This window comes from Mercurialis annua, linkage group LG2 (genome assembly GCF_937616625.2).
Source record: "Mercurialis annua linkage group LG2, ddMerAnnu1.2, whole genome shotgun sequence".
In the NCBI taxonomy this organism is placed as follows: domain Eukaryota; kingdom Viridiplantae; phylum Streptophyta; class Magnoliopsida; order Malpighiales; family Euphorbiaceae; genus Mercurialis; species Mercurialis annua.
This window is the reverse complement of record NC_065571.1, coordinates 41237639-41254980: the sequence shown is the minus strand read 5'-3', so window position 1 is coordinate 41254980 and position 17342 is coordinate 41237639. Positions and strand designations below refer to the sequence as shown.

The window sequence follows — 17342 nt, the reverse complement described above, 5'->3', positions numbered from 1 at the left end:
AGCCTTAAGGACCGAATTAGGCCAAACAGATAACAACTGAACCGAGTCAAACCACCTATCTAACTTTGACTTCGAAAAACTATTCTTCTAAGTGAAGTGACGACCATATAGAGGAGATTTAATCAAACAAGAAGCCAAAATAAAATCAGAAAACTAAAGCATGGAATCCAAATAACCACTACAATGAAATCTATTATTCGGACATAAAATATCATTCAAATGTACCAACACCAAACAACATATATCACAATCAATCACAATAAGTAACTCTTGTCAAAAAATAAATCTCTCCCTCGGATAATTGCTAGCGTAAACAAAAAATACTCTGATAGGATTAGAATTCCAAACAAAGTCAAAGGACACCCATCTATCCCCCAGGAGGAGCAAAACAAAAGTCGAAGTCAAGATTAGGCCAAAGCCTATAAATAAAAATATCATCAAAAGAGTCTTTCTAAAACTCATTCAAACCTAAGATACTAAGATTATTTTTAGAAATCACAGAACGAATGAGACGTTGCTTTCTAGGAAAAGACAACTATATACACAATTCAAAAAAATACATGAAAATTTACCAATCATATAAATAATTGAACCTGGAAGCAAAACTCCTAAGAGTATACGTAGCATCCTTAGAAAACCTTTGCGATAGCAAGTTGATGATATCTTTGTTAGGGTAATAGGCATTGGAGGTACCTAACCTTTTGCTATACTTCATTTTGGTTACCGAACTTTACTTTTTTTTTGTTACTAAACTTTAAAATTATTTCAACTTAAATTTTTAGGCTAAAAAGATGACATGGCAACTGAGTTTTGTAACCAAATTGAAAGAAAATAAAGTTTGGTACCCAAATAGAAAAAAATCAAAGTTTGGTAACTAAATTGAAAAGTTTGGTAACCAAATTGAAAGAAATTAAAGTTTAGTAACTAAAATAAAAAAATCAAAGTTTGGTAACCAAAAGGAAATATACCAAAGTTTAGGTACCTCTAGTGTCTATTATCCATCTTTGTTATGAACCGAGAAAATATCCAATTGAAGTCCCATATTCCCAGTGTTTTAAAAACCGAACCGGTGGCCGAACCGGTGAGGCCACCGGTTTTCGGTTCGACCGGTTTAACCGGTTCAATGACCGGTTCAACCGGTTTAATAAATTTAAAAAAATTAAAAAAAATTCTGGTTCACCGGTTTTTTACCGGTTCAATCCGGTTCAACACCCGGTTTTTTACCGGTTCATACCGGTCCAATCCGGTCCAACCAAAAGATCCGGTTTTTTGCCTTTTCAGACCGGACCACTGGCCGATTCGCGGTTCAACCGGTCCGGTTTTTAAAACACTGCATATTCCACATTTTTTTCAATCTCTGAATCACTGTCATTCACATAAGAAATTATGCCCGTCTTGTTCCGGTTGTTTGTGACCTTGATAACTTCATTTTGGCTAGAATACCCTACTAAAAAGTCGCACTTCCCATGCTACCAATCGTTGGAATGCTCATGACCTTTCTTCTAACTATAACAAAAGGAGAATTTAAAGCTGGGAACTCATTCTCAACAACTGCGACATTAGTATCTGCTGAATCCAACGCATGAAAAGTTGCAGGAATAGCCGAGTCTAATGGTGTAATAGGATGTAAGGAAAAAACAAGTTAGTTATTGCCTCCAATGCCTGAATCTGAATCGGTTTCCTCTCATTCCAAATCAAATGCAGAGTCTGACCCTAGATAAGGTGAAATAACCACCGGAATATCCGTCTCATGAGTATACAAATTGAATTCCTTATCATTGATCAAAACTGGAAAACATTATCAATAAAATGAAACCCTGTAGAAATAAAAATTGAAACCGAATCAATCATCTCCTTGTTCAAAGCCGTAGAATGTAAGGCAATAAAATCACCTAAATTATTCCAAACCATTCTAATAAATTACTCATTCCAAGCAATATAAGGAGTTCCAAATTTAGTAACCCAAACAAACCGACTATTACTAACAAAATCTCGTGCTTAACACTTTCAATAAAATCGGTATCATAAAAAGAAGAAAACAAATTTGCATCCTCCTTGTTTCCAAATATGATTAGAAGATAAACTCCTCCTATTACCGAAAATGAATCATAATGAACCCCCTCATCATGCAAATATGATTTCGCAATCAGAATATCCCTAATACGAATCAGCTTGACAATCAATGCAAAAGAGACTTCTATATAGAAAGGAGTGTTGAAGATAAGTGGTTTACTAATTAGCACCTCAATATATGAACGTGAGTCCCGGACTGATGAGTGCAATAAGTAAGGAGCTGGACGAGCAGGTTAATTAGGAGCAGGAACAAACATTTTCGGTTTGAAAGCCTAGATAAAGTTAGGATTTGAAAACTTGGCCATGAACGCTCGAAGCTTGTACAAGCCAATCTGAATCATATTAATCCTTGAAATAACATCTGCTGCTAAAATACGGCCTTCCAAACGTGAAAAACCAAACCGACAATTCAGCTTATTGCTTTTCCTAGCTAGAGAAACTCTTCCAAAAATGACGTACTTGGCAAAACATTTTTGAAGATCCGTATAAAACCAATTGTCGAGGAAGTTTTTAAAGTAAAACACAGTAATCAACGATGGATACGGATCATAAGCTTGTAGGTCCGGTGGTGAGGGCGGTGGTTATGGTGGAGATTAGTGTTTTGGTAGGGGTTAGAGTTTCTGGAGAGAGTCATGTTCTTTTTTATCAAATTCGTTTTTATACGAAAGCGAGGTTCTTGCCGGAGATGGTTGTGAGTGGAAGAAATGGGTCGTTGATGAGAGAAGAAGAAGATGAGTTAAATGATCATTTTATTATTTCATTGAAAAATAGTTAATTTGGCCCCTTTTAAATCTACATGGACAATATATAGAATCAAATATAATGTCATTTAACTAAAGTTACGGGCCACCTAATCTCCAATTGACACATTTAATGGTTAAACAGCTGTTTGTTTAATTGAAGTGTTTATTTTAATGATTTTGAATATGTAGGGTCATTTTTGAGATCCGAAAATCATTAAGAGCTTATAAGGGAGGTAAGATATTCATTAGGATAATTTTTTTTTGATAAAAATGATCAATAGATTAGCTCACCACAAGCAGTGGAGGCAAAGAAAACAAAGCAATCAAGTTTGATTACAAATTAAATCCAAATTTCTAACAACATCGGCACAAGAATAAAGAAATCCTAGATGCCAAGATCTATAAAAAAAAAGAACTGATTTGCTAATGATCATAAAAAATAGCTTCCCCTGAGAAATAAATTCATTATTGAAGTGTCTCTGATTTCTAGCCTTCCACAATTCCCAAATCTTAAAGAACCAAATCAACATCCAAAGTTCTTTAAATTTTCTATTGGCAAGAAAAGACCACTGTCAATAAAAATTAACCAAAGAAAACGGAATAACCTGGGGACAATTACTCCTAGCCAAAATATTAGTCCAAGTATTCCAAGCATATAAGAAATGACAAACTATATGAATAGATGACTCCTCTTCTAAACAAAAATAACATAGTCTATCATCATACAGAATCAATCCTCTCATTACAAGAGACATCTTCGAAGAGATCCTATCCATTGCCAAGAACCAAGCAAAGAATTGAAGGCGAGGTGGTAAATTCGATTTCGAAATAAATCGAAAGAAACTAATGTTTGTAATATCAACCTGGTCAGTGCGCGGATTATTCTAATACAAACCAGCCGTAGACATCGACGTATATCCATCCTACTTCATCCAAATGAACCGGTCCTGCTACAAATAATTCAAAGAGACATTATCAGCCATTAACTGAAGACGATTTAGAGCTTCATCTTTTCCCAGACGAAACGACATGCACCATTTTAGAGTAGACCGGGAGAGCTGCCCACTTCCCATTACTTGCTGCACCATGTCGTTAGACGATTTGGAGATTTTAAAAAGACTAGCAAATGAAGAAGAAAGCCCATTTTCCCCAAACCAAAGGTCTTGCTAAAAACGAAGTCTACTGCCATTCCCCACAGAAACTTTAACATTTGAATTGAAGATATCCCAAGACTCCTTGAGAGACATACAACAAGATATAATTCCTTTCCATAAATGGGATAGTTTATGAGAAATTTTTCGAATCGAGATCAAACCAATACGTAATATCACAACTATTGGGAACAATGGAGTACCACAAAGAATCATAACTAACATTCATCAATTTTCATAGCCACATGAATAACAAACATTTATTCTTCAATCGAAGAGGAACAATATTCAGACCCTGTCAAGAAAAGGAGAGCATACATCTTTCCATGCCACCTTACTAAAGTATTTTCCCTCGACAGCTCCATTCCATAAGAAGTTACGCATATACTTCTCAAGACAATTAATTACAGAAGAATGAGCATAAAACAACACATGAAGTAGACCGGTAAGCTACTTAGGACCAACTTAATAAGAGTTAACCGACCTGTAGGAGACAAAAGACTACCACGCCAAGTGGAAAGTTACGAAGAAATTGTTTTGACAACCGGATCACAATATTTCACATTCAACTTATTTAAAGACAAAGACAGTCCCAGTTAAACTCATAGAATAATCATCCAAGTTACGAAGAAAGTCCTCTATTTTACAAGATAAAATCTCAGCAGCTAAACTCATAGAATAATCATCCAAATTAATACCGGTGATAGAAGACTTTGAAAGTTTATTTGAAGGCCATAAATCAATTCAAAACAAATCAAAGTTCGACGCAAATTCCTAAATTTTTCCAAATCATAAGAAATGAACAACAAAGTATCATTATCAAATTGCAAAAGAGAAACCAGATTAACGTACCCATCAATATGAATCCCATCCAACAAATCTTTAAAGATAGCCTCATGAAAGATAGCATGCAAGCCTTCTATAGCTAATAAAAACAGTAGAGGCGAAATATGATCTCCTTGGCAAACGCCTTTTTCCATAAAAACGTTCTCAGAGGGTTATCCATTAATCAACACAGCTATCTGCGAAGATTTAAAAAGAGAAGAAATCCAATGAATCCAAGAACAGTTGAAATTCATTCTTTTAAGCATAGAAATAATAAAATTCCACGAAACTGAATCAAACGCTTTCTTAAAATCCAATTTAATCATAAGAACCTTCTCCCTGCGAGAGTGAACCAGGTGAATAATTTCTAAGGCGATCATATGGAATTCGTGTATATTTCTCCTTTTAATAAACCCAAACTGACAATCTGAAACAATCGAAGGAATAATAGAAGAAAGTCTCTATGCAAGTACCTTAGAGACCCATTTCGAATACCATTAACTAAACTAATCGGTCTAAAGTTGGCAATATCAGAAGCCCATATAAATTTTGGCAAAAGAACCAAAAAAGCAGTAATTAGACCGACCAGAAAGTTATAAAATTCAGCAAACAAATCCATAATGTCACCTTTTAATATCTTCCATGGTTTTTGTAGAAGAAAAAATTAAAACCAATTGAGTCAGGAGACTTGTTATCATAAAATTTAGACAAAGCATTGAAGATTTCAGTCTCCGAAAAAGGAACTGTGAGTGAATCAGCCTAAACATCCAAAAGGCTTTTGATGGACAAATTTGAAAAGAGAGAATGGCGGGAACTGCATCTTCTCCTTAAAAGATTCTTATAATAAGAGTGAATCTGAGATTTAATGTCAACTGGATCTAAGTAAAACATGTTATCCACTGATATCTCAGTAATGGCATTAGCTCGAGATCGAATAGAGGCAATCGACTGAAAATATTTGGCGTTCTTTTCGCCAAATTGATTTTAATTCAATCTTAAATTTTGAAGCCATAAAGAATTTATTTGTTTAGAAACTGTATCAAAATCAGCCTGAAGAGAAGAGAGCTGCTCAATTTTCACTTCCTCAAGAGTACGAGAATCGGCTAAAGATTCCAACTCTGAAATAGTCTACTGAACAGAAAGCATCTTCGAATGCGATGTATTCTAAATTTTAATGACAGATTTGAGCTCCTTTAGCTTTGCAACTAAATTCCAAGAAGCATTTTCAGAGATTATAGCCCAAGAATTTTCAATAAGAAAGAAAAAGTCTTAATAATTCCACCATGCATTGATAGACTTAAAAGGTTTTAGACCCCAATCCGCAATAACTTTAGAGCAAAATAAAAGCGGAATATGATCCGAGTATGATCTAGGTAACGCCTTAAGAGAATGCTTAGGCCAAAAGAAAAGAGAATTTGGAGAGACAAAGCATCTGTCTATTTTAAGCCTCGACAATCTATTATACCAAGTCAAAAAACAACCTTGTAAAGGCACTTCTAGCAAAGACGATGAATTAATAAACTTAGTTTAGTCCTTCATCGAAAGAAGTTAAGACTCTCAGTAGGATCCAAGATTTTATTGAAATCTCCTAGAAAAATCAAAGCTTATCTATTGCCAATTCCCTAAGAATATCTTGCCAAAAAATGGAATGATCTCTCGGGCAATTACTCGCATAAACCAAAATATGTCTGATATAAGAACAGGACCATGAAAAATCCATATTAATAAACCTTGATTTAGTAATCAGTCTATAAGGAGATATCAAAAGTTTGTTCCATATTAAAATTAAGCCCCCATAAGCCCTTTGAGAAAAAAAAATCCAAAGTCAAAATCTACATTAGGGCATAACCTCTATCAAAATTTTCTTTTTAGTTTTGATCAAACCAAGAACAAAAATATGATTCTTTTGGACTAAAGAACGAACAAATCTTAGTTTTCTGGAATAAGAAAGGCCCCCTCAACAATTCCACGAGATGATATTAAAAGAACTCAACATAACAATATTTAAAAACCTGGCAAAAATTTGATTCAAACAGACTTCGAAAATGTTCTGCTGAATTTTATGCGACAACAAATCTATAGCAGCAGCTTCATTTTCCTCTAAAAATAATCCGAGTTTTAGATCAGTCATTAGGATCATTTTTGCAGCACCTTTTTTCTTCTATCAATAATAAAAATAAGAAATTTTGACATATAAGTCATGAAGCGCACCAATATTTAACAAATAATTTTAATTAAAAATCAAGTTCTCTTGAATATGGAATGCAAAAGTTAGGATTACTTAAGTCTTAATAGAATATTAAAAAGCTATAAATTTAAAAATTTGATAAGTTTTAACCAATTATTATATTTCAAATAAGAAGGTATTCTTAATATATATATATATATATATATATATATATATATATATATATATATATATATATATATATATATATATATATATATATATATAAAATTATAATACTACAAGCACGTTTAGCTATTTTTCTTGTATTTAATTATTCAATTTGTTAAAGATAATAATAATTAAGATAATTGTTCAAAATATCACCTAGTATTTTAATTTTTAAATGAATTGATTATTTAATATGATGTTCGAGATTTTATAGTGATAATTCTTATTTAATTGATTGAAATATTTAAATATAAAATAAAATTAATTTGACCTATATTTTATATATATACATTGTTAACAATCTATTGTTTAATTTAATACATTGGCAAGACGCTCTACTAATTTATCTGAGGTCGCAGATTCGAACCGTATTTATATATGCATCCGTTTAAAATTTAAGGTCAGAATTTTGTCTTTCCGGCTTTATAGAAATTAATTTAAATATATAAAATTTAAAAATATCGTTTTATAGTTATAACTTGTTCAGGACACGTCACCGTTACGACCAAAAGAAAAAGTAGATGTTGATATGAATGAATGTGTCAAAAAAATATAAATATGTGAATGGACACGTTATAAGCAATGGAAAGAGTGAGTTTGATGCGTGTAAGATGAGAATCCCTCTCTCCCTTTTGTTTTTGCTTATAAAAACTCTCTTTCCTTTAACAAAACTCCATTTATAGACACTCCTCTCCTCTTCTCTCACTATAACCACTTCTCTTTCAAATATTTATAATCTCTTCAGGTATTTCTCATTCTTCTTAATTAATTAGATTATTTATGCACACTTTTTTGTTATTTTTTTTGTTTTTAAATTTAACTTATAATGCAGATCATATGATCCTTTTAATTTCTTTTTATGTTCCTTGCTGCTTCCATTTATGTAATGTTGGTTTTTTATTACATGCATGCATGAATCTTCTGTTTCATATATATATATATTATAATTGTTTTAATATTCAGATTAATGTTTCTAATGATAAAAATAAAGTGAATCAATTCCTATACCTGATTTTAAAAGGAAACTCCTAATTTAGAAAAATGTTTATTAAATTTTGATGCAATATTCCAAATGGTAATAATCTTTTTTAATGGATTTTCTGGAAAGAAGATTACAGTTATGTATAGAAGTTTTAATTTTAATCTCTATAAATTTATTTTAAACAAAAATTAGTTTAAAATATAGAGAGACTGAGGCATAAATATATATTTACTAAAGGACAAACAATTAAATTACGATAGCCATGACAGATTGACAACTAGTATTACTGGTGATTAAATTGATGAATTTTACGAGGTAAATTTTTTTTAATCATTAAATGTCTATCTTAATTGGAATATATGTCTAATTTTGTCCAAAATAAAAAAAAAAATCAGGTCCATAATGTTAATCCTTTTTTACGAGTGCACATATATTAAAATTACAGTGCAATTAAATTTCAAAAAATGAGGTATAGAGTATATTATTGCTAACTTATTAATTGATTAAAGGTAAAAGGAGCATTTTTGTAAAAAATTTAAAAAATAAGGTATAGAGTAATTTTTCAAAGTTATTCTGTTTTTCGAATTTCAAAAAATTTGAAAATCTGGTTTCAAAATTAAAAATTTATGTTAAATAGATAAACACGTTAAAATTAATATTTTTAAAAGTCAAATAAAAATAGATTGTTAAAATGGAACATCTAAAAAAATGAGAGTTTTGAAATTGGACTGAAAGAGTAGTAATCCAGAAGATTGATAAAATATAAAAGGATTAATTGCAAATGCATACACGAACTTTACCTTAATTTGCAATTACAACATAAACTTTGAAAGTTGGCAATATCAGTAATCAACTTTTATTTTTTGGCAAATTGATACACCGACCAATCACGCGACGACACATGGCGGTATATTACAATCTCCACGTTAGTGTTTTTCGTGTTTGGTGTATCGATTTGCCAAAAGTGTAAAGTTGGTTACTAACATTGCCAAGTTTTAAAGTTTATGTTGTAATTGCAAATTAGGGTAAAGTTCGTGTATGAAATTGCAATTAATCCTATATAAAACTTTATAAAATTTACTAATTTTCTTTTGATGAATTTAATTTACTAATTGTTATTATTTAATCAGTATATCACATTTAAATAATTAAAGGTAGATATTAGGGGAAGTATTATTGTACTATTTTTTTGTATTTTCATTTAAATGATTAAAAGTTTTATTAATTTTTTTTTAAAATAATTGGTTTAACTATTCAAAAATGTTTTCTTTTTTCGATTTTTTTTTGTTTAAATTAAAATTCACCTTTCAAAATTTTTAATTTCGTGCCATTTTTTAATTTCACTTTTGACTGTAACCCTTTGTTCAAATTTGAATGAGATTATCATAACTAATTTTAAAAATAAAGTAATATAAAAGATTTATTTAAATATTTTTTTCACTCTAATTTAAACAAATGGCTAACTGAAAATGAAAATTAATAATTTATTAAAATTGATTTTTTTTTAAAGATGAAGCTATAAATAAATAAAGAAAAAAGACGGAATATTTTAAAGTGACCAAGACAAAATAATTTAAATACCTTCCGTTATAATTGAAACTGAAATTTAGTCATTCAATAAAACAAACATAAAATACGTTAATTATAATGAAATACAACCAATATAGTGACTATTAAAATTTATAATCCAAATTCTTATATCAGGAAAGAATTTGCAAATGTTCAAGAACTTTTTTTTGGGACGATGACAAAAGTACCTAAAATTTTAAAAATATTTACAAAAGTACCTGTAAACTTTTTTTATTTACAAAAATACGACTGATTTAAAATTAATTACAAAAGTACCAAAAAATGAAAATTAATTACAAAAGTATGATTTGTATAATGTCGGTATAATTATGGTATAATTTTAGAATATTAAAACTATAAATCATATAATTTAAAAATAATATTTGGTTTATTACTGGTATAATTTCAGTATATTTTTGGTATATTGATTATACAATTTTTATATATATTTTCTAGTTGATAACATGTATAATTTTTTTTATATGTATTTTCACTATAGTTGGTAATGAACTAGAGAATTTGTATATTGTTGGTATAATTTTAGTATATTGTTCGGTTAATATTTAGTATGCGATGTGGCGTAATGTTGATGTAATAATAAAATTTCAGTATATTTTGATGTGTTCACTCTTGGTATACTGTTGGTATAATTTTGGTATATTATTAGTTTGATTTTTAATATACAATTTGATGTAATTTTGGTAAATTTTATTTAATATTAATAAAATCTCAGTATTTATAATGTTGGTATAATTTTGGTATTATATTGATATAATGTTAGTTTATTAGTATACTGACATTATATCCACAGTATACACCGTATGTTTGATATTTTTTTTATTTTTTTATACTTTTGTAAATATTATTAATATTTTTGTAAATGAAAAAAGTCAACATGTAGTTTTGTAATTATTTTTATTTTTTTTGGTAAATGGTGTAATTTCCTCCTTTTTTTTAGTAAGCCCATCCGGTTTTCAAGGCTCTCCGATACAAAAATACTTTGACAGTCTAAAGTTTATTATATTTTTTTTTATGAATAACTTTATTATATACTTGTTATTTCTTTTCAATACACTGATTGCTAAAATTGATTCAAACTAAATATAAAAAATTTTATAAAATAGTTTAATTATTTGTCTTTGTGGATAGATATAAAATATACAAAAATAGACAATAAACCATGTTTGGGTATATTCTACAATTAGTTTTAATTTCTTTTTTATAAAATAAATATTATTTTATTTATTAATTACGGTTGGATGAACAGTAATTAATTAATTAGAGTTGATGGTTAGAAATTCTAGAAGTATAACCGAATCGAGTCGAGTCGAAACCCTGCCAAGCTCGAGCTCGACTCGACTCGACTCTAAAAGCTGAATAGCTTTCGAGTTGATCTCAAATAGTTGAGTTGATTTCGAATAGTTGATTTCGAATAGTTTTCGAATAGCTGAATATAAGTCGAGTTGATTTCGAATAGTTTTCGAGTCAATTCCGAATAGCTCGGGAGTCAGGTCGACTCCATTGCATCCCTACAAAGTCCCTGGTTCCTGAAGCGATTGTAATTACATTTAAATGGGGAGTAGAATTTACGTTTGTAGGTTGAGAAGTAGTTTTGTTTAAGCTAAAACACGTGTACATACATGCAAACAGTAGAGTGCATGCGACCAACCAAGCTGAAGCTATGCATGCCATTTACCTGTCGTATAAAGGCAGTTATGCCATAATTGCATCTCTTGCTGCTTTTCATTCAAATTTTTTTGTCTCTTTTCCACTCCCTCTCCTTTTCAAAAATGACTTTTATCATTGTTTTTACACATTATTTTAAAATATACTTGTATAATTGACTCTGTAATTATTCATATTTTTGTTTATTTATTTTTATATTTTTTAAACATTATTAAAATGGTTTTCTAGAGTTATTTAATTGTTTTTAGGTTATTTTATTACTATTGGATGGAAATAATACTAATTCATTTAATAGTAAAAAATGAAAAGTAAAATTTGTGAATGGGTATATAGAATGTCAAGATTTTTTTATAATTAGGAAAACAAATCTTAGTTTAAGAGACTTTGCAAGTGAAAATAAGTAGTAATTTTTTAATTTTCAAAAAATAATATGCTAATAAAGTTTTTTCAATTTTTTTAAATCTTAATAAAATGTAACCTTTTTTATGTTTATGGTCGAAGGGAGATCGATTTGGTGAAGGACCTTATTTGTAAAAGTAAAACTAAATTGGTTGATTAAAGTCTTATCAATTTTAATAATTTATTATAATTTACTAAATTATAAAATATTTATAGATGTCTTTTAAATAAGTTTTAAAAATACTTTTTTAAAAGAAATCTAAATACTCTTTTAAATAGTTAATTAAAATTAATATACCTTGCTTCAATTTAGCGTATAAATTTAAAAATTATATTTTTTATTTTGGTTTAATATTATAAAATTTGAAAGAAAAAAATATGATTCAAAACTAAATTCGACCATAAAAACCAATTAAAACCCAAAAATCTAACCAAATTAAATGATTCATTTATTCTATTAACTTAGTTGATCAATCAGTATATTAAAGAGAGGGAAATCAGTTAACATAGAGTTAAAATGTTAGAAGAATAATGATAATAATTAACTAAATTATCAAAAAACAAATACTCTAATAGTGTATCTAATTCAGTTTTTAGTTTTTCTTAGAGGTACGAAGAATTTTATCTTATCACTGCACTAACAATATTCTGAAGTGTTCCAACAGTTTTTGTACATTTAATTTCCATTCTCTTAGGTCCTATACTTTTATTGCCTCAATGAGCCATATTGATTTTTGCTATATTTGATTTCAAGTGTTATTTTTTTTTAATGAATGTGTGAAATTACTTAATTAATCAAAGACAGATCACTCAAGTGATTTATGAGCTGATAAGAGGTTATTAAGTGAGTATTAATATGTATGCAGAAAGTGTAAAAAAATCTAATAAAAATATCTTTTAGTTTGCAGAGAAGTACTTAATCGATCGGAAGAATGGGAGGCGGTGGACGAATGTCAACTACGCCAAGCGAGAATGGTGATGTTAGGGGAAGCAGCCACACCAAGCGAGTTCCGCATACGAAACCGCCCTTCACACTTGGCCAACTCAAGAAAGCTATCCCAACTCATTGCTTTAAACGTTCACTTATTCAATCATTTTCCTATGTAGTTTATGACCTTGCTTTATCTTTCCTTTTCTACTACATTGCCACTAATTATTTCCATCGCCTTCCTTCTCCGCTTCCCTTTGTCGCTTGGCCCGTATATTGGATTTTCCAAGGCTGCATTCTCACCGGTGTTTGGGTCATTGCTCATGAATGTGGTCACCATGCTTTTAGTGACTACGAATTAGTAGATGACATTGTTGGCCTAATTCTCCATTCAGCCCTCTTAGTTCCCTACTTCTCATGGAAATTTAGCCATCGTCGCCATCACTCTAACACCGCGTCTCTTGACCGAGACGAAGTTTTTGTCCCGAAACCAAAGTCCAAAATCGCATGGTATTCCAAGTATTTAAATAACCCGCCAGGTCGAGTTTTAAGTCTCGCGGCAACACTTGCTATAGGGTGGCCTTTGTACTTAACCTTTAATGTCTCGGGAAGACATTATGATCGGTTCGCTTGTCATTATGATCCTTATGGTCCGATTTTTTCTGATAGGGAAAGGATTCAAATTTACATTTCTGATATTGGGATTTTCACTACTACATTTGTGCTCTATCAAGCTACCATGGCGAAAGGGTTAGCTTGGGTTATATGCGTCTACGGTATACCTCTTCTTATCGTTAATTCTTTTCTTGTTATGATCACATATTTGCAGCACACTCACCCAGCATTACCGCATTATACCTCGTCGGAATGGGATTGGCTACGGGGAGCATTGTCGACAGTCGATAGAGACTACGGGGTGCTGAACAAAGTATTCCATAATATCACAGATACTCATGTAGCCCATCATCTATTTTCCACAATGCCACATTATCACGCAATGGAGGCAACAAAAGCAATCAAGCCTATCCTCGGCGAGTACTATCGGTTTGATGGTACTCCGGTTTATAAGGCGTTGTGGAGGGAGGCAAAGGAGTGTTTGTTCGTCGAACCCGATGAGGGATCTCCAAACCAAGGTGTGGTCTGGTACCATAACAAGTATTAAGAGTATGCAATGTGGTCTGTTCAAGTGAAGTATTGGAAGAACAAGTGTCTTATGTAGTGTTGTTTGGTTGAGTCTGTTAATGGAACTGTTCCTATGTGTGAGAGTATTTTAAATTTTAGTTGAACTATCTAAGCTGGTTGTTTTTGTTTGAAATCCCTAGCCTCTAATGCATAAAAACAACTTAAAACAACTGGATTAAATCATTTTCTTTCATGCTGGATGTTATGTGGAATATGAAAGAAAAATTATATGTTATTTTAAATCACATGCTATTTCTTGGATAATTGGATAATTGATTATGGTTATCCATGCATTTCATTTTGATTATGGTATTTTGATTTGATTCATGTTGGTGATTTCACTATAATTTTATTTCAATAAGAATGATTTTTAATGACAAAAAAAATATCGGTGCTGCTTTTTAATGAGTATTTATACCATGTATTGATTCATGTTTACAACAAACCAATAAAAAAAATTTGAATTATATATTATTTTTTTAAGTCTTAGAAATTCCACATGCCTATGCACAATTGATTTGTTACATGAATGACAAGACGTAACGGTTGTATTGGATAACTTTCTCCTATTGATTGATTATTTGTGTATATAAAATTATAATTGATATAGCATTGATTCACACGTGCATGACTTGTACAAATCACTTAAAAACTCATGATATCACTTTAATATAAATTCAGTAATCAATTGAAATAAATTAAACAAGAGCCACCAAATTGAAATAAACATAAAATACATGGACATTTAGGCTCAATTATATGTCATTCTTCCTTAAAAACAGAAGATGATAATGATAAGTTCACTAACAATGGAGTATTAAAGTAATTGGTTGAAAGAGAAACAGAGATAAATACAAAAGGATTTAAATGGCAATTTGCCAAATAATTTGTAAGCGATGGCAATTAACATATAAATTTATATTGTGGACAAATTAATCATGAACTTATTAATTATAGCAATTAACCCTATTTTGTCAATTTATCCTCTCAACTTCTAAGCTAATTGCTTTCTAAATTGGAAATTTGTCCCCTCAACTTGTAAGCTATTTGTTCAAATGGAGTTAATTGCCCATAATTACCAAGTTCGTGATTAATTTGTCCACAAAATTATTTATGTGTTAATTGTCCATTGCTTATAAGTTGAGTGGACAAATTGCAACTTAAATCAATACAAAAGGATGGAGGTTAGATTTTGAATAAAAAGTTGATCAAATAACTAAAAAAATGCTAAATATTATATGAAAATTTTATAAAAGTTCAAACTTTTTAATTTTATCCAGTTTGTCCTGATACGCATGATTTCATTTTAATAATGTCCAACTATATAACTTTGCTCATGTGCGGCCTACGTGGCGCTATTGTGGCATTCTCACACATCAGCGTCACATAAGCAAAATTATGTAATTGGATATAATTGAAACGAAATCATGCGTTTCATGACAAATTGGATAATATTGAAAGGTTTAATTTTTATGAAATTTTCATGAAAAGTTTTGTTTTTTTTAGTTATTTGGCCTAAAAACTTTTAACCCTAATGTAGACATCTCTTTTTGGATAGTGATAAAAGTGGTAAGAAACTGAAGTTTTCGATAAGAATTTTCTGATAAACATATTCGAGTGACAAGCAATTAATCAATTTAAAGAAATTCAAATGATTATTTCGGCGGCATATTTGACCGATTGAATTATTGATAATAATCCGTAGAAATGTAAAAAAAATATAAAACAATTATGAAAAGTCGATTAATTCTAAAGCCTTAAAAATTTGTTGAACTGCATGGGTTGAATAAGATATTGTGTGAAAATTAGAACTTAATAGTCTTGAAAGTCTTTTTCAAATACTTTTAAGGACCAAAAAAGTATGTTTGCTACTTAATTAGTCGCAAAATTAATTAATTCATTTATTATTATCTATATTAAAATTTTATGAAATTCCTAAACTACCTAGACACATCATACATAGAACCTTAAACTATTTTTCTTAAACGCAATATGAGAGATTAATAAAAATAGTTAACTATTATTAATATTAAATCCCCTAAAATCTGAGATTTTCGGCATATAATAAAACATGGCTTAATTGCATAAAAAATCACAAACTTTCGCGTGATTTTGATATTTAACATAATTTTCTTTTCTTGGCATAAAAAATCACCAACTTTTATTTTTTTGGCATATTTGTCCATGTGATGTGAAACGGTGCCGTTTTCTACGTAAAACAACGCTGTTTTGCGCTAAAACGGCGTCGTTTTGCGCTTAATTTTTCAAAGGAAACGGTTATGTGGACAAATATGCCAAAAAATGAAAGTTTATGATTTTTTATGCCAACAAAAAAAATTATGTTAAATACCAAAAACACACGAAAATTTATGATTTTTTAATGCAATTAAGCCATAAAACATTCAAAACTAAAAAATAATAGCTAAATCAATTTAGTAATGTTGTGAGATTAGTCGCAACGGAATAGTAAAAAATAAATTAAAAAATCAAGTTTATGAGAAAATATAGAATCGAACTAAAAACAATGCTTTGGTCACACTAATCTGCCTCACACTCATAAATTATACAAGCCATGAAACTTGTGTATTTACAGAGTTTAAATTAGATACATAATTATTATTAGATACATAATAATTAAATACATAATTAAAATTAAAATTACACTTTTCTTGAGTTTGAATTGAAATTCTAATTACATATAAATATAAAATATATCTAAATATATTAATCTATCACATTTTTCTACTAGGCTTATAAAACTCATATTTATTTTGGGCATGTTTTTAGTGTGTAACCTGTAGGTTCATATAACGTTGACAATAGACCCGAAATTCCTATTTCAGCCTACAAAACATAAGTAGCCTCTAGTAAGACCTTTGTGACTACCCAAATCATATAAATATCGATAATCTGATTTAATCTTTTGCATAGAATATTTCAATCCCTTTGTCCCACGATATCCAGATTGAATATAAGGCATAATATTGTCATCTTTATACTATTCAATCATTTGTTTCCTGATTCTAAGTAGACTGAAATGCTAACTCTTTATCAATTAATTTAGCATGACCATGCATTTCTTTCGATCTATCTTTTCAAGGAGCCCATAGATATGTTACTCAAATTAAGGAGGGACAAATTTCTTCTCAGTCACTCACATTTCTCACATAGCTACTTTCATATCCGACGATAATTTATTCCATTATCCTATTAAAGACAATGTTAAAATATATAAAAATATAAAATAGTTATATATAAACCCATTGTGATTTCAAGGTCAAATGATTAAATTGATATTACCATAATGATAATTACTTATAATAATGATTTATGTAGTATTCTCATGATGGGTCATCCAATACTTCATTTTTCAAATAACACCCATGATTTGACTTAATAACTCATA

General features: G+C 29.8%; 1 protein-coding gene across 2 annotated transcripts; it reads left to right on the top strand.

The window, feature by feature from the left end:
• The first annotated feature begins 7825 nt into the window (after nucleotides 1-7825).
• On the top strand, nucleotides 7826-14108 carry LOC126668010 (oleate hydroxylase FAH12-like). 2 transcript variants are annotated; one of them, XM_050361203.2, is made up of 2 exons: nucleotides 7826-7935; nucleotides 12735-14108. In XM_050361203.2, exon 2 carries the CDS (start codon nucleotides 12759-12761, stop codon nucleotides 13914-13916), a length of 1158 nt encoding a protein of 385 aa, XP_050217160.1. In that variant the 5' UTR covers nucleotides 7826-7935; nucleotides 12735-12758; the 3' UTR covers nucleotides 13917-14108. The 2 variants fall into 2 exon arrangements, with proteins under 2 accessions (XP_050217160.1, XP_050217159.1); XM_050361202.2 differs by having other exon boundaries at nucleotides 7837-7935; nucleotides 12728-14108.
• The last annotated feature ends 3234 nt before the right edge of the window (nucleotides 14109-17342 follow it).

Coding starts and splice junctions, on each gene's coding strand:
- LOC126668010 (XM_050361203.2), top strand. CDS start 12,759: ATGGGAGGCGGTGGACGAATGTCAACTACGCCAAGCGAGAATGGTGAT.